Here is an 18,376-nt window from a genome sequence, read left to right as displayed (position 1 = left end):
TTATTAAACACATCTCATGAATTTACTAATGAATTTTCTAATAAAAAAAATTGTAATTTTTATTTTTTTTTAATACCAGTGTTCACAAATTGTTCTGATAGTGTTCATTTGGTGTGAAAACCGATTAAACTTAAACCTTGTTAAAAATGCGTGAAATCTAGATGAATAACTACAGGTGCTTCTAAAAAAATTAGAATATCATTGAAAAGTTCTTTATTTTTTGTAATTTTATTAAGAAAAGCAAACTTTCTTATATTCTAGATTCATTGCACACAAACTGAAATATTTCAAGAGTTTTTTTGTTTTAATTCTGATGGTTACGACTTAATGATTTTTTTTTTTTTTTCACTAAGCTGTATCTCAAAAAAATTTAATATTTTCTTAAAGATCAATCAAAAAAGATCTCCAAACCAGGTTTAATCATGCACTCAATACTTGGTTGGGGCTCCTTTTGCACAAATGAATGCTTTGATGCGGCTTGGCATGGAGGTGATCAGCCTGTGGCACTGCTGAGGCGTTATTGAAGCCCAGGTTCCTTTGATAACCTCCTCTGTATTGTTTGGCAGATGTTACTTATCTTCCTCTTCACAATACCCCATAGATTCTCTGTGAGGTTCAGGTCAGGTGAGATGGCTGGCCAATCAAGCACAGTAATATCATGGTCATCAAACCACTTGGAAGTTGGTGCTAAAGACCTGCTGCAAAATGAAATCAGCATAAAGCTTTTCAGCAGATGGAAACATAAAGTGTTCCAAAATCTCCTGGTAGATGGCTGCATTGACTTTGGACTTGATAAAACACAATGAACCAACACCAATCACTCCACTGGCCTCACCTCATTCCCATGGCTCTCTGCCCCGCCCCACTCATCACATTCTGGTTGAAGAGTTGCTTGGTTCTAGGAATGTGAAAGCTTTAGCCCTTTTCCTGAAGACGTCTGAGTGGGGTGACTCTTTATTTGCTGACTCCTGCTTCAGTCCACTCCTTGTGAAGCTCTCCCAAGTTCTTGGATCGGCTTTTCCTGACAATCTTCCCAAGGCTGTGGTCATCCCTGTTGCTTGTGCACCTTTTTATACCACACTTTTTTCCTTCCAGTCAACTTTCTATGAATATATTTTGATACAGCACTCTGTGAACAGCCAGCCATTTCAGCAATGACCTTCTGTGGCTTACCCTCTTTGTGGAGGGTGTTGATGATTGTCACCTTGACAACTGTCAAGTCAGTAGTCTTTCCAATTCTTGTGGTTGCATGTTCTAAAGTATCCCAAGTGGTACCCAGTATTTATACTCAAACTGGAATATTCTAATTAAAGATACAGAATTTTTTATTTTCCTGAGCTGTAATTCAAAATTAAAATAATTAAAAAAAAAACTCTTGAAATATTCTAGAATAAGCCTGCTTTTTTAAAATAAATTACAAAAAAAAAAAAAAAAAAAAAATTTCTATGATATTCTAATTTTTATATATAGAAAATACCAAATGAAATGTTATTTTACTTATTGCAGTATAGTAAAATAAATAACATCTCATTACATATATTTCTATATATTAAATTGTGTAGCAATACAATTATTTTTGTTGAGTCCATGTTAAAGCTATGAGTATGTATAGGCAGTGAGAGTTTAGGGTGTGATTTGGAACAGGGCCATTGAACATGTTCATGCACAAATGCGTCAGTCTCTTCCTGCAATGTTTAATGGTTAAGGTATTGTTCTCTAGTATACTAAGGCCTCCCTGTAAGTGAAACTATACTGTCCTTCTAACTGAATCATTTTTTGGAATAGGCAGTTAATCTAGAAAGGACTCAAATTTCTGGTTTATCTTATTTTTTTTATTTGTGTCATTTACTTAATTCATGTGAATCTGGTTTGTCAGCATTCAGCTGCTTTTTAAAACTTGTGAAAACACATTAGAAAAAGACCTGTAGATTAATTTTACTTAAGGAAATAGTTTCACCAATCATGTTATATTAAATAAAACATTTAAGATTTTCAGTCCTATTGATTATCCATCAGAACAGAACACTCAGAAAAAATATTAATAAAGATCTGTTTCAAGATATAACCATTTCTCTCTCTCTCCTGTTTCTATTTCTCTCTTCTTCTCTCTCTTTCATGCTGGGAAAAAGAATGACCTTCACACTACATTCATCACTTTTGGGTCAAGTTACATTCAGATGACCTCTCTTCCCAAATTACAAACCTGCAGTAAAGCAACGACAGCAGTAATTTTACTTTAAGCAACGCCAGGAGAGAAAGTGTGTCTTGACCAATGGAACAGTAAGTATTTAGATAAAACTAATGAATTGTTATTTATTCTATAATTGCCTGAAAGATTTGCAGGAAATGTATTTATTATTGTAATATATATATATATAATTTAAACTGTGTAGTAATTGCATGGTTTTTGTTCAGTCTGTGTTAGAGTGTCAATGTTGGCACACAATCATGAGAATCATCACAATGAATAACATAAAATAGATCATAATTACAGAAACAAAATGGTCAATAACTACTAAGATCTATATCAAAATCTTTATCTCTCTCTCTCTCTCTCTCTCTCTTTCCAGGAGCATGACAGTCCCCTGCTGCTCACTGCATCGCTCAGTGTCATGAGACCATCACTTTTGAGTCAAGTCACAAACTGATAATCTCTCCTTGAATTATATCAAATGTTCATTCACATGGAAAAAATATGTTATTTCCATTGAATAAATTCTGAACATTGCAATGTGTTTGTGTTCTTTTTTTCACTGTTTAATACTGGCCTTCTAACAGAATATTTCTAGAAAAGCCCAAACCTTATCAGTTGTAAAAACTTAATTACATATCATAATCCAATAGTGAGGCAAGCTCAATATAATAAAATAGCAGAGTCCACACTACAACTATGACGATGAAGGCACAGAGAAACGATATTGTTGGAAGAACTAATTTTTTCATTTGATGAACGATACAAACATTGACAGTCAATCAGTATCCATCCTGCCCATAATGAGCTTGAGAAAGCGGCAGAAGCACGTGTACTTAGAATAAACAGTTGACAAAGAAGGATTGCCATATCTAAAGTCCAATAGATACATTCATTTATAATCAGTTACATTTATAAAAAGATGTTTTCTTGCTGTGATTAGTTGGCTAATTCATACATAATTTGCATGACCTCATTCGTATGTATTAGCCACCTTGTAAACCAGAAAAAAATATATATATATTGGACGTGAAATAGCAATGGAAAAATCTGAACCTGATTAAATAACTTTACAAAAAATAAAGTCCTTGAAGCGTGTCGCATTTGTAGACATTTATACAAGCACACTTAGAACAAACTTAAAGACAGTTAAGTCAAATGATCAGATAGCCGTGGTGTATCACTTTAAATTCAGCACACTTTTTCACACTTTTTGAACGAGCATGAGAGGAGAAAGAATAAACTGAAAAATAATTGAAACTTGACCTTCATACATCTTTACACAGTAATGATCATGCCAGGGAAATGTAGTAAAATCATCAATTCAGCAGCTTATCTTCATTTGAAACTCAGAAAAATTACATTTCTGAACAAAAATACAAATACAAATATAAATTTGTTTGATTTGAAAGTTGTACTTCAGTTATTTGTAGTTGTATCTTTCAATCATCTCTGTGGGCTGCTCTATTTATTTTTGATAATTATAATTATAATTATTTTTTTTTTTTTTTTCATCAAGTCAGAATGAAACAGAACACACGTCAGGTTTGACCACTTTGATGTCGCTGTAGGGAAAAGAGTATTTGTGGGAACAGCCGCCGGCATGTTCAGATGTCAGAAAGGCATGAAGTTCTGAGATGTGAATCCCTCTGGTCTTTTCTTTTCATTTCCTTCTAAATGTACCCACAGTAATACCCAATAAACTGGCTTCATCAGTCTAATATATACATGTACATTAGGTTTTTAATAACAGTTTTATTTAGCTGAAAGAAAGCATGAAATAAAATGTATTTTAGGATGCATTACAATTTTACACACTTTATTTATTTATTTAATGTTATTTAATTTTTAATTTAATGTAATGTAAACATTTTCTCATAGTAAATTGGCTATGACAAAATGGCTGATGCCATTCTAATTCTCACTTAACTTTTCTGATCTACATCCACTATCCTATAAAATAAAAGACCAAAATCAACACATCAACTAAAACTGACAAAGAAAAAAAAAACTACAACTAAAGGGCTCGAAGTGGAAAATACCACAAATTAAGTTTTAAGATCAGATTTATAGCCAACATGTTACTTGTAGGAAAGTTTTACACCTGATTCACACCCACAGCTTCCATGAAAGCACCACAGTTCAATGTGTCAAAGCATGTGTGCTAAATCCAGAACTTGAAAATGTGAGATGTTGTTTTTGCAATATATTGGGTATCTGTTTACTGACAAAATGATAGCCATATTTGCCACAGCATCTGAGATAAATGTGAAAGCTAACAGATAGCCTTTTCCGGGTATTAAAGACCCGTTCAGCAAAGAAAGGGTAGCATTTTACATGTAAATCACTACCAATTCAATAACAGATTCATCAAAATTCAACAGTCACAATACAGTCAATTTATTAGTGTTACTTTCTGATTAAGTGTGTGACTGATCAAAAGCACATCCAAATAATGATAATTTCAAGGAAGTCTCTGACAGCACACTAATCAATGGCAAGTACGTACAACATGTTGGTTGGTTTTGGTTTTATTTTTTAATATATATTTTTTTGCTTTTTGACAAGGAAGCATGCAAAGTCATATAGAAACTCAATATGATTGTAATGACATTCATTATTTTGCAATTGAAAGAATGTAGAATGCAAAGATTCCTTGAAATAGGAGTGATGGAAAAACTCAAAGTAGTTCCAAAGGCACGAATGATTTCATTTACTGAAGATTTACAAAATAAATAGGGTGAATTTTCATTTCGTTTCATAAAAATATTATTATTTTGTTCTGAGTGGAAGTAAGCAGCCCTCAAAAAGTATTAGAGAAAATAAGATCTGTTTTCCTAAGTCAGGGGTCTCAGTAACCTTGGATACAAACAAAAGCAAAATCAGTAACCAAGGAGACAGGAACTGAAGACAGTGTATTCAAAATTGAATACTTCTCTACTGTAAATGAAAACTGCCCGGATGACCTGCTACTTTCGCCAGGGTTTTGAAGTGAGCAAATGATGGACACTTCACTATCCCATGAGGCCTCGGGAGAGGATTGATGAATGGCAGTGAAGCGACACAACTGACGATGGAAGGTCACGCGATAGTAACAACATGGCGAGTTAGTAAATCCGAAATTCATCCATGGTTCCCATATTCATACTATAAAGAACATACTTTTTTTAATGGTCACAAAATAAGTTCAAATACTAGTACCTACTCACTCAGACAGTACGTGATTTAGGATGCACCAATAGATACCTGACAACACACACACACCTGACTACAAATACATAAGGGCCTTTTTTACAGGCTTCAAGTGTTCTGGCTAACAACGAATTTATATCTTGTTATAAAATGATATCCTTATCTGTCAAAGCTTTGCCAGTGAGATACTGTAAATGGGAGTGCAAACAGACAGCCTTCTCCAAGTGTCACAGACCTGTTCCGCAGCTTTGTTTTCTTGCAAATCACTTCGAAAGCAAAAACGTTTCATTAAATCTGAGAGTTTTTCCCAGACAATTAATTAGTATTACTTCCTGATCAAGTGTGCGACTGAACAAACTTACTTCTAAATAATAATTTGGTTTCAGGGAAGTTGAAATTGAAAGTTCTCGACACCGGCTGTGAAAGCTGCACAAGGTAGCTGAATAAACTGAAAAGTCAACCAAAGAACTAGAGCAAAAAGGAACAAATGAAGATCGAATGCCAGCAAACAAATATCTGATGATTGTTCAACTTCATATGAGATGCAAGGATTGATTGATGAATTTATAGTGCTAAATACTGTTTTAGGGGTATGAGAATTTAAATTCATAATATCAGAAAAGTATTTAGCTCTAGCTATTTTTGCTGCCTTCTGAAAGTTCACCAGGGATTCTTTAAAAATGTCAAAAGAGACATAAAGATGATCTTTTTTTCCATCGCCGCTCTACTTTCTGACAAATCTGTCTAAGCGAATGAATGGAGTCATCGAGCCATGGTTGTGATTTAAATTTTGGACATTTATATTTCAGGGGAGTTATAGAATCCTGTATCCTAGCATCACTGTATGATACGGCAACTGCTCTTCTTTCGACCGCAAAGCTCTTCAGTGAGTGGTGAGAACTGCAGAGCTATTTATAATATAATATAAATGTATAAGAATATATTATAGTATGTTAAAAGAATATCTATTAAGATACATAAATAAATTAATTAATTAATTAAAAAATTTTATAAATAAAATAAACCAAAAAAAAAATCTTAAGTTTCTTAATCATGCTCCTTGTGTTAAATCTAGTGTGGTAGATAAGGGAGACATCTAGGTTCTGATTGTTTGTGGTGGTGGAAGGGTTGGGTTGGGAAGCCATAGTGCAGGGCCACCAGTTTAAAGTGTTTCATTGAGAAACACTTTAAACAACTACAAACATTTAAAAAGTTTTTAAATCAACACCTGGTCCACTAGTTATTGAAAATGGTGAGATTACGTCTTGTAATGAAAGATTTTTATCAGACAAGTTTCCCTGTTATATTTTAGTTTGGTCATCAGATATTAAGGACGGTTGGATCAACAGAGGTCTAGGGTTCTATTACAGGTCTAGCATTGTCATAACAGCCAAACATGTTGTAGAAGGTCATGAAAAAATCAATATTTATGTCCTTTTCCCAACTCACGAATATTGTTTAATATATAAATGCCATAGAGTCTTCCCAGAAAACCTTCCCATTCCGTTAAACCACGATATTGCTTTTATTGAATTACAAGGATGTGTCAATTACAAAATAAAGAAACAGAAATAGGCAAGTTGCCTGAAAGTGAGAAGGTACATTTTAACAGTGAGGGACAGCTTTTACACAACTGGCATGGCTACACTTCTCAGAAATAATAATATTGTCCATTATTCAGTAGCTTCCCGGAGAGAGATCTTCGTGTGTTTTGTCCACAACAAAACCTGTAAGTTATTTATTAAAAAATATTGTTAGACCAACATGCACAAGTGTTTTTGTAGAATAATTTATTATTTAAATTATATTAAATTAAATGTCACATTCCACGTGTAATTTCAGGTGTTGTATGTTGGTCTGGAGCAGGTGGAACCTTCATAAAGATGATTAAGAGCAGGAATGCTCTTGACAGCTTTTGGTATGTAGATACTGTAAAGGTTGGGATCATGATTTTTCAGTAGTTTTACAGCACGCTGGGAGTGTACTTTAGCACCTGTCGTTTCCCTAAGAACCATTATTTTCTTTTAAACATCTAAAGAGCCTTTTTGCACTATAAAGAACATTGTGAGCACATCAATGCCAATAAAGAACCATTCTTTTTAAGAGTGTAATAACAGGAGACAATGAAAACAAAACCAAAATACAATGAAACTGAAACAAATGTTTTAATATTTAAATGTAAAAAATGCTATTTACAATTTTAATAACTGTGGAAACCTCACCATAGTCTGTGAAAAGGTTAGGCCCACTACAGGACCAAGACTGAAACTTGTTGTAAGGCATCAGATCCAAAATGAATCTTGATTTTTTTACTTACGCCTGCTGTGACTATTACTGATAAACCCTTTTCTGATGATGCAGACTACCACATATTGACCTGAGAGTCGATTTTCTTCATAATATTTCAGCATTCATAGCTGTTTAAACTATCGATGCCATGATTCGCGAATTAATCACTCTTTTGATCTAATCGGCCAACGGATTGCAAAAAGATTTTAATGTATTCGTGATTTAGTTTGATTCTTTCAGAGAGTTCACTCACAGAGTTTTTAACTTATTGATAAGTGTTAATATCTTTAAGTCTATCTCTCTCTCTCTCTCATGCAGGAAACAACAAGAACCACCTCCAGACGGCATACAACACTTTAAGGCAAACACATCTCTCTTCGTTAAATCTCTTTCTGGCTATTTGAATGCCAGAGCGGACTCAGTGGAACAGTACACAAAGACTGTCTGCAACTAAAACTGTTAACTGCAACTGACCCGCAAAGACTGCCTGGCTAAAGACAACGCAGGGTTGTCATTAGGGTGGTGCAACTGGGTCCCGCGGTTTAGTGAACAGACCGATTGGGCAGTCGGCCCCCAGCCCCAACCCAAACCTGGAAAACTTGTACCTCTGGGTACACGTTAGCTTGGGGTGACACTGGAACAATGGTAAGCCTTATGATCATATATAGCAGATACAAAAATTTAAGTTGTAGTTTGTTGTAGTTATCTTACTAGCTTAATGAGAGCGGAGTCAAAGCTTTTCAATAAAATCATTTAAATTGTGTGGTAATTAAATTAATTTTGTTTTGTCTATGTTAGATATGTATTTTATAATATTGTGTTTAAATTTAAGAAAATGTTACACAATTAGAATTTTGTTAAAATGTCTTGCAAAAAAAAATGTGCAAAGAATAATTATAAGATCTATATTAAGAACTCTCTCTCTCTCTCTCTCTCTCTCTCTCTCTCCAGAACCATGCAACTACTTGCCATCGCTGTTTTTTTTAAAGCAAAAGATAAGCTGACGATGCGCCACTCGTGAGAGGGTTGGCATGACATACAGCAGCATGGTCTTAATCTTTGTCCGGTGTTGGTAAACTAATTATAATGCTACAGGTGAGGTGCAATTCATATTTCTTTGTTAAATATCTTACAGAGTATTTTGAAAACTTTCTGTGAGACATAATTTCACAAACAGCTTAAGTGAATAACGATGCGCTTTCTCTCTCTCTCCCTTTTAAATAGCGCAGATATTCTTCCTGTGATTGATGAACGACGATTTGCTCCAAAAATCCTAATCGGAGCACCCTTACAGGAGAACACTCTGCTGTGCGGGTGTATGGCAGATGCCAAGACATGTTGGCAATGTTCAAGAGAAATGCCTGACATGCCAACGTGTTCAAGCTGAGAATACAGGCTATCTGAATAAATGGTGCAGAATATGAGCATCATCTCATACATCTTGAAATAATAAATGATGAGCATTGCAATGTTTCTGTTGTCATTTTTCACTACTGGTCTTTTAAAAGAGAATAGTTTTGAAATTGCATTTGTACTTGACATTCGTACAGCTTAGGTATAGGTTCTACATTTCAAAACGAATTTAATAGTAGCATATAGGCCTAAAAAAGTTTGAAACATAAAACTTTAAAAGAAACTTAAACCATAAAGTGAAACAAAATTAGACTTTTCGTAAAGCAGTATAAGTATAACCGAAACATTTTGTTTAAAGTTCCAACCTAAAGCACTCCTGCATGTGTATTTTCATGTGATCCTAAAGAGCTTGATCAGCTGCTTCAGGAGTGTTTGATAAGAGCTAGAGTCTGCAAGACAGTAGGTCACAAGCAGCAAGGCTGAAAAAAATATATTAGAAATATGACAACCAGATTGCCTCACTTTTTCAGTCAAAATGTCCCCTGTCCAAATATTGTCCACAAGATGGAGACAAATGCACACTTAATAATTCAAAATATAAGAGTAAGACCTGGTTTTGTAGATGGTTCAGATTAAGCCAGGAGAGAATTAGGACAATTAAATAGCTTTCATAAATTTGACATACACAAACCTATACTCAGTGTTAATTGCAGGGCTGAAAATTATTTCTGGTGTGCATCCTGAGATAAAACAATGTCACTGACCTATTTTAATATATGTCAATGCAAATTGCTTTTAGTTTGGACCGCTCAAACATGCATTGCAGTCTAAATAATACAGTTTTATCTGAATAAGACGGGACTGTGATTTATGAATACTTTTAGACAGAATTCTGAAAAGAAAATGTTACTTTTTTATATTAATAGTTAATAGTAAAAACATGCATTATACTTAGTTATGTAAACCCAACATTAAGCATTAAACAACTTTATTGATAATTATTACAAAAAACAATAATGACCTATATGAAATCAAAGCTAAAATAACTTCTGCGTTTGACATAAACACCAGTATTTGCAGTAAAAAGCATTTTATTTTTTACAACTAAATATAATTATTTTAGTTTTGTCAATATTTCAGTAATCCAGATAGTTAATGTGTTTGTGGAGACCTTTAGAGGAAATGTATGTCAGGCCAGATTCTTACAATAGCATTAACATGCTTATTTTTAATGAACAAATTTAAATTGATTCAAGTATCAAAGGTGCTCGAGTCATTGCAGGCAAAGATATAAGTGGATATGAGAATTTTAAAAACTTTCTGAAAGCGAGGATAGAAGAAACCATATATCAGTGGGTTACAAGTGGAATTAAAGTATCCAAACCAAACCAAAGCATCAAAAACATCACCAGGAGTCACGAAATTGAGGAAAGGATCTACAGCAGTGGCGGTAAAAAAAGGCAACCAGCAGAGATAAAAAACACCCATGACAATGGCCAGAGTTTTAGCTGCCTTTCCTTCTCTTTCAGCAGAGCTTTGGCTCTTCAACCCCCTTGTTGCCAACACAGTCACTCTTTCTGACATATGCTTTGCGTGTTTTCGTGCAACATGGAAGATTTTCATATACAGAGAGCTCATGATCGTCCCGGGAAGAAAGAATGTGAGAAGGGAACATATAAGACCCCACTGTTTGTTAAAAAACAAAACACAACTTCCCACACAGTAAACCTGCATGATGAATGACTCCAAGCCAATTTTGTTTACCCCTGAAAACACAATAGAAAAGCTGTAGAGAAATGAAAAAAGCCATGTGAAGGTAGTCAGTACAGACACAATGTTGTTTGTGACCCTCATTCTGTACCTCAGAGGGTCACAAATGGCCATGTACCTGTCGACAGATATTAAACTGAGATGTATTAAAGAAGAGATGCTGAAAGTCATGTCCAAACTAGAATGCACTTTACACACAAAATCTCCCAGATACCAGCAGCCTTCAACAGATCGCACCATGCTGAACGGCATGACCAAAGAACCCAGGAGACAGTCGCTGGCAGCCAGAGAGCGAACGATCAGATGAGTTGGAGACTGAAGCTGTTTGAAGTGAGAGATGGAGATGATTACCAGCAGGTTCCCAAAAACTGTTGTGAGGATCATCAGCACCATGAAAACATACATCACCACTTTAACTACAGTAAGACGGTGCAGTTTCATACAGGAGTCCGGCCGGAGTGGATAGCAGAGAAACATATTCTCAGGGTGAATGTCAGTTTCATTTGAAGTCATTACTAATATTATGGTATGCAAGATCAAAACAATATTTACTTGGTAAATGTAAAAGCACAGATAATCAACCACAGTCAGAGAGACCAAAATATGAAGAAAACGATCATATATTTATATATATATAGTAAATGCACATAAGAACATGTATGGAATCAGTAACCTAGTTTGGGTTATATATATACTCAAGAGTCCAAAAAGGGTAACGCCCTATAAACATATTTGAATAAGCAAAAAATTGTGTGGCACCAAAAATAAAAATAAAAAGGTCTGTTTTATTTTTTCATTTCTAATGTTTTTATTTTAAATACTGCTGTGACCGAGTAAAATATTACTGATAAACCCTTTTCTGATGATGTAGATTACCGCATATTAACCTGAGAGTCGATTTTCTTTATAATATTTGAGCTTTCATAACTGTTTAAACTATCGATGCCATGATCAGCAAATGAAACACTCTTTTGATCTAATCAGCCAACGGATTGCAAAAAGCTTTTAATGTATTCGTGATTAAGTTTGATTCTTTCAGAGAGTTCACTCACACACTGAATCATTTGCAGCGTTTTTTTTTCCATGAGTAACTTTAAGACAGAAGAGAGTTCTGGATGAGGTGATATTTATAGACAGTCCGTTGTAGGGAAACTTTCACATGACTTCTATCGTTCGTCAGCGATGAAGCCAATGTGTGTAGATTGTGAACGATTCTCTACTGCTGGGAGAGACAATTATCTACCGATATATTAAAATATAAGGTCACTTTATAATGAGGGGCCTGTGCTCTAGTACTTGTGAAAGCCTTTGACTACATAATTTGTACCTACATTTTTCAAGTTTATTTCACTGACTTAAAGCATGTATAAGCTATGTGTTGCTTAATACATTACACATCAGGGACACAAGTTCGAATCCCGCTCAAGCCTCAAATTCATCATGTCACTTGCAACAAAACTGGAAGTCATCCATTAAAAACTTAATTAAGATTATTCAGTTTTCCAGTTTATCAAATGCCTTTTAAGGGACTAATGGGGTCTTTGTGCACCATGATTTATCTTTAATGGGTCATCGGATGCTACATGCACTTTTACAAGTTGTTTGAACTGAAATGTGTGTTGGCAGTGTACACAACCACCCTATAATGATTAATAATCCACCGAGTGTTTTTTTTTTAATCTACTAAAATCTTTACCCCTTTCCCAAATTGAGTTGATTTCAGATACCTGTTGTGACGTCACACAGACAGGCCCCTCCCATGATAGTTTGATTGACAGTAGCATTTCAACACATACTGGACTGGTGTCTTACCATAGACCCGTCCTGAGTGACTGTTATCAGTCCTCTGTTGTTTCACCGCCAGAGCAGATTTAGACAAGAATGTCTCCTAAGTAATTGAGGTTAGGGATGCAGCGATTAAACGGTTTCACGATTAACCGTGCTTTAAAACGCCACGGTTAATTAATCGTAAAGGCCACGCTACACCGAGTGTTTCTGTTGCATGGAACGAAACAGTTGCAAACTTGCACAAAATGAAAACAAAGTTATACTAGCGGTGCACCAGCTTAAAATGCTGTGCTTATCAGAGACACGGAGGCTACACACGACAGAGGAACCAAACAGCGATCCTTTATTTCCACCAGAGAAATTACTGAGTTCGATAGTGTGGGACTATAGTGTATGCTGACACATTGTTGCCACACACATTTTTTCCCCACTCAAATATGTCATAATAACGAGATGATATGTCATTTTAACGTCAACTTTTCTCGTTAAAACGACATCTTTTCTCATAATAACGAGATTTTTTTTTACGTTAAAACGACATCTTTTCTGGTAATAACAAGATGTTTTCTCGGTAAAATCACATCTTTTCTCATAATAAAGAAGTGTTTTCTCATTAAAACGACATCTTTTCTTGTAATAACGAGATGTTTTCTCCTTAAAACGTCATCTTTTCTAGTAATAATGATGTCTAGTAATTATGGACCCACTTTGTTTTAAGTGGCCTTAACTACTATGTACTTACATTTTAATTAATAATTTAGTACAATGTACTTATTGTGTACATACATGTTTTTTACATTGTACTTATATTTAAACTACATGTAATTACATCTTTATTTAATTTCTGTAATTACATTTATAATTACACTGTTGACCCATACTTTACACCTTAACCCACCCTTAAACTTACCCATACCTCCAACCCTCTCCCTAACCTTACCCCATCCCACCTCAATAGCAGCAAAAGTGTTTTACAATACAATATGAACACATTAAGTACATTGTACTTATTTTTTTATGTAAGTACATAGTAGTTAAGGCCACCTAATATAAAGTTGGTCAGTAATTATGATGTTTTCTTGTTACAACCACATCTTTTCTCGTAATAAGATGTTTTCTCATTATAATGACATCGTTTCTTGTAATAACGAGATGTTATGTAATAAAAACAATATAAATATCTAGTTAAAACAACATATTTTTTCTCGTAATAACGACATATCATGTCATAAAACAATATGTTTTCCCATTATATGGTGCATTATGTGAGCGATAAGTGACCATCCTCACTGCTGTTGCCACAGTCTGACATAAACAAGAATTTGAACGCTGCAGAAATTATTTAAATACACTGTATTAAATGTATTTTAATGTAATGGTTGAATTTGTAGTGGCATGTTCATTAGTATTAATCTCCAATATGTCTACAATATAAAACGTGCTATATACAATAGTGCTATCAAATAACTGCACTCAAACCCATGACTCTTTAGGCTATGATCAGATCAAAACAGTTATTTTTGAATAATCGACTCTGGGCTTAATATTTCTTTATTTGAATGACTTTTTGATTAACGAAAGACAAAAAAAAAAGAACTTTACTTGTGTCATAAAAATTGCAATGATAATAATTAGAAAGGATTTTTAAATGCTTTTTAACAGTTTTAAGATACGTCTCGTGTCTCTGGTGTCATTGTTGTGTCCTATATCAAGTACTACTGTATATACAGAGTACAGTTATATTCAGTTGTAATTTAATATTTTGCAGCAATTGATTACAATGTTTGAACTTCCACATATGTCGTTCTACACATACACACACCAGTTATGATGCAATGTTTGTTTTATGCCAATAACAGTACCCAGAGGACTTATGATAATTTCTCACTTTTAATGACAGTGTGATTCTCAAAGGTGAGTAGCTCTCACTGTTAAGTCATTCATCTACGTTTATGAAACCTGGAGTCCCAGAGTGTGGTTTACTGTCACAGTGATCTCACATCATGTCAACCCACTTTACTTCAACATGGACACATGATACAATATTAGTAGTCATTAACTTAATAACATAATAGACTATTTTTATATTTATTTATTTATTTATTTTACTTAAAATGTAAGAGATATTTGGTCGTGAATCACAAACAACAACAAAAAAAGAACTATGCTTTTTTTTCTTGAAAAGGGAACATACAGACATTATTTCCATATCTAGGAACAACTTCCATATTTTACATATATTTAAGAAACGATTTTTGAGGTATTGATACAAATTATTTACATTTTCTTACATCTAATATAAAAGACTGGATGCCCCATCAACATGCTTATGATGGGCTAAAATTTATATTTTAATAGTGTTCAAGAAAAAAAAAAGTTTTTTTAATCATGTTTGGACTAACGGGTGTTGAAATGCATTACAATAAAATCGTCTTTGATGTTAAATCTTAGAAATACGCACAGTATTGATTCATGTATAAATGTTACTATAAAAAAGTAACACAATATTCATCCTGGACAAAAATAAATTAAATATTGTCATTAAACCTTAACATGTGCCAAATATTTATTCATGCATAGACTAGATATTTCATTAAAAGATGATATTGTGTGGTAAAGGTGATATAATTTCATATTCATTGAAATGTCAAGGTGTGTGACTCACTGATGCCACAGATATAAGTGGATATGAGAACCCTAAAGGCCTTCTGGAAGCGGGGATAGAAAAAGCCATAGATCAAGGGGTTGCAAGTGGAGTTAAAATATCCAAACCAAACCAAAGCATCAAAAACATCAACAGGAGTTACAAAATTAAGGAAAGGGTCAATAGCAGTGGCAGTAAAAAAAGGCAACCAGCAGAGATAAAAAACACCCATGACAATGGCCAAAGTTTTAGCTGCTTTCCTCTCTCTCTGTGAAGAGGTTTGGTTATTACTGCCTACAGCAGGGGCAACAGACACTTTCTCTGACAGGACTTTGACATGTTTTTTCACAACATTGAAGATGCTCATGTACAATGAGCTCATGATAGTTCCTGGGATCAGAAACACAAAAAGTGCACAAATTAATCCCCATTCTTTGTTAAAAAACAAAACACAGCCGCCAAAACAAGAAATCTGCAATATAAGTTCTTCTAAACCAACATTGTTTACCCCTGTAAACACAACAGAAAAGCTGTACACAAACGAAAACAGCCATGTGAAGGTAAGAAATACAGTGACAGTGTTGTTTGTGACCCTCATTCTGTATCTGAGAGGGTCACAAATGGCCCAGTACCTGTCAATAGCAATTAAACTGAGATGTAGTATGGAAGAGATGCTGAAAGTCATGTCCAAACTAGAATGCACTTTACACACAACATCCATAGTGCGAACTACGGGGGAGCTAGGGGGAGCTCGGCTCCCCTTAATAAGACATGGGCTCCCCTGAAAACGAGAAATCTGAAATTTTGGGGGGTCTCAAAAAATACTGACAATGTGAATATTTTTAAGTGCAATTTCAGTTTTGTAATGTGATTATGATGGCAAAAATATTATTCATTCATGCATGACGGCGATTAAAACCTAATTAACTTCAATAAAGATTAAAGACGTCACAGCATCAAGGTGTGGGGGTGCTGCGCTGCAAATTCCATGTTAGTATGTCATAGGTTCGTAGAAAAAAATAAACGTTGGAGGCCATTTATCGTGCGCAAAGTCCTTCCATTATGCAGTTATAGCATCATAGCCAGGGCAAAAAGAAAACAAGGTAGTTCAATTAATTTTGGTATTATTAAGAAATTGTGTAGTGATAACGCACGACTGATTCACCTGCTGCAAGCACTGGTAAACCTCAAGCCAAGCCCACTGTGAAAACGCATGAAGCTGAAGAAAAATAATCTCTGGGATCCTAACCCCTCTTGCTTCGAGTCCTCTCTCGCGTTAAACTGGAACAGCCAGCAGTGGAGAGACTGGAAGAGCCAATATACATGGCTGTGTGTTAAGGATGGAAGCTTGGGGTGCATCACTTTGTAACGCGTTGTGTCAGGAGGGGGAAAAAATATGGATAGCTCACAAAGTTATTAGGCCAGACAAAACTCACGGAGGCGATTGACATTTAACAACGACTCGTTTTATTTCTCCAATCGAACTCGGGCAATTGTCTGTCCATGTTCCACCGTCCACAGCGTAACCAAAACAAAACAAACAAGATTAAAACAAAATGATTTCCAAACAGAGATTACCCGCATACATGAGGGATTCGAGTCGCGCGTGTATACATTATTATACAGAGTGCATACCGTTTTACAGGAAGCGCGCAGCTCTTAAAGGGGCCACATTTTTTCCCACTCGTTACAACTTGTAAGGACGCAAAAAGCCTTCTTCTTTCTGAAAAGGTACATGGCACGCACTTGTCTGAGGAGTGGATTAATGATTAATGCTCAGAACCAGTCGCGAAAAATTATATATAAATACAGGGACAGCATTGCACACAAGATGGCCATTGAAGTGGCATTGACTAAGCAAAAGGCGATTCTGGCAAATAAAGTAATTGAGGTGAATTCTAAATTAACGGAGGAGAGCGCAACATCATTCAAGGCTGTCTTCCTGACCTATCAATTTGTGTCGATAAAGTATAATAGTGCATATTGTAGCTGTTATGTATCTTTGTAAGTCATTATATGTCCTTTTTTTGAGGCACTCGTGTCGATAATGTATAATAGTGCATACACTTGTAGCTGTTGTAAGTCCTTATTTGAGGCATGCGCATGTGCACGACCTCTAACCCCCCCCCCCCCCCCCCCAAAAAAAAAAAGTGGGCTCCCCCAAAGGACACGGTATAGTTCGAACACTGACAACATCTCCCAGATACCAGCAGCCTTCAACAGATCGCACCATGCTGTACGGCATGACCAAAAAACCCAGGAGACAGTCGCAAGCTGCCAGCGACTGAACGATCAGATGAGTTGGAGACTGAAGCTGTTTGAAGTGAGAGATGGAGATGATTACCAGCAGGTTCCCAAAAACTGTTGTGAGGATCATCAGCACCATGAAAACATACATCGCCACTTTAAGGATGGGAAGTCGATGAGCTCTGGGACAGGAGTCCGGCAGAAGAGGATAGCAGAGAAACACATTCTCAATATCAGTTCCATTTGCAATCATCACGTCTGCATCAAATAGTGACTGATATGCAAGACTGAAACACAATATTTGTTTTGTAAATGTAAAAAGGCACTCAAATATTGACCAAACTGTGCCTAGAATTATTTTAAAAATAATGACATGGTAAAGACAAATATGCAAAGAAAGATTAACATAAATACAGTACATGCCCACCCAAAATAATTAGTTAAATGGACTCAGAGTAGCTCAAGCTTGTCAATTTATACTCTGAGAGTCAAGTTAACCCTCCTACATCTGTCAGTGTTACCCGTAGTCACAAAAACAACATGAACACGAGTGATAAAAAAATTAAATAAAAATCTACCCAGAATGCGTGGAATTTATACTTTAAATAGTTATTACTTATTGTCTGAAATAAACACAAAAGTTTTTCAAGCTAACACAAATGCACTTAAATACTTTATCTCCCATTAAATTTGTCCCTTTAGATGCTCCAAGTCTGTAGGCTCCAGACTGTGACTAATGGTGAGCTCAAGTCCTCCTGGGAAGTTCAAATTTACTATTTGGGAAGGCGTAATTATGATACCAAGGGTTTCAAGTTAGCAAGATGGTTTTTCTGCATAAAATCCAGCTTGATTTCATTTACTCCATATCTACAAAATGTGGTACTTTTGCGTTTTCAGTTTAT

General features: G+C 35.1%; 2 protein-coding genes and 1 long non-coding RNA gene across 3 annotated transcripts; 1 reads left to right on the top strand and 2 right to left on the bottom strand.

The window, feature by feature from the left end:
- The first annotated feature begins 7,995 nt into the window (after positions 1-7,995).
- On the top strand, positions 7,996-9,117 carry LOC113097350 (uncharacterized). Its single transcript, XR_003288822.1, has 3 exons — positions 7,996-8,317; positions 8,624-8,767; positions 8,897-9,117. It is a non-coding gene; the product is annotated as an uncharacterized LOC113097350 (long non-coding RNA).
- A 1,159-nt stretch (positions 9,118-10,276) lies between these two features.
- On the bottom strand, positions 10,277-11,308 carry LOC113097351 (trace amine-associated receptor 4-like). Its single transcript, XM_026262603.1, has one exon. The coding sequence runs from the start codon at positions 11,306-11,308 to the stop codon at positions 10,277-10,279; it is 1,032 nt and encodes a 343-aa protein (XP_026118388.1).
- Positions 11,309-15,219: 3,911 nt separating this feature from the next.
- Positions 15,220-17,727, bottom strand: LOC113097352 (trace amine-associated receptor 4-like). Its single transcript, XM_026262604.1, has 2 exons — positions 17,415-17,727; positions 15,220-15,956 (listed from the first exon to the last, which is right to left on the bottom strand). The coding sequence occupies exons 1-2, from the start codon at positions 17,725-17,727 to the stop codon at positions 15,220-15,222; spliced, it is 1,050 nt and encodes a 349-aa protein (XP_026118389.1).
- Positions 17,728-18,376: the final 649 nt, after the last annotated feature.

Source organism: Carassius auratus, unplaced genomic scaffold (genome assembly GCF_003368295.1).
Source record: "Carassius auratus strain Wakin unplaced genomic scaffold, ASM336829v1 scaf_tig00216189, whole genome shotgun sequence".
Taxonomy (NCBI): domain Eukaryota; kingdom Metazoa; phylum Chordata; class Actinopteri; order Cypriniformes; family Cyprinidae; genus Carassius; species Carassius auratus.
The sequence above is the reverse complement of the archived record's forward strand: the minus strand, read 5'-3'. Positions and strand labels throughout refer to the sequence as shown.

Coding starts and splice junctions, on each gene's coding strand:
- LOC113097351 (XM_026262603.1), bottom strand. CDS start 11,308: ATGACTTCAAATGAAACTGACATTCACCCTGAGAATATGTTTCTCTGC.
- LOC113097352 (XM_026262604.1), bottom strand. CDS start 17,727: ATGATTGCAAATGGAACTGATATTGAGAATGTGTTTCTCTGCTATCCT. Junction 15,957..17,414: donor GTATCTGGGAGATGTTGTCA/GTGTTCGAACTA, acceptor GCTCCCCCGTAG/TTCGCACTATGGATGTTGTG.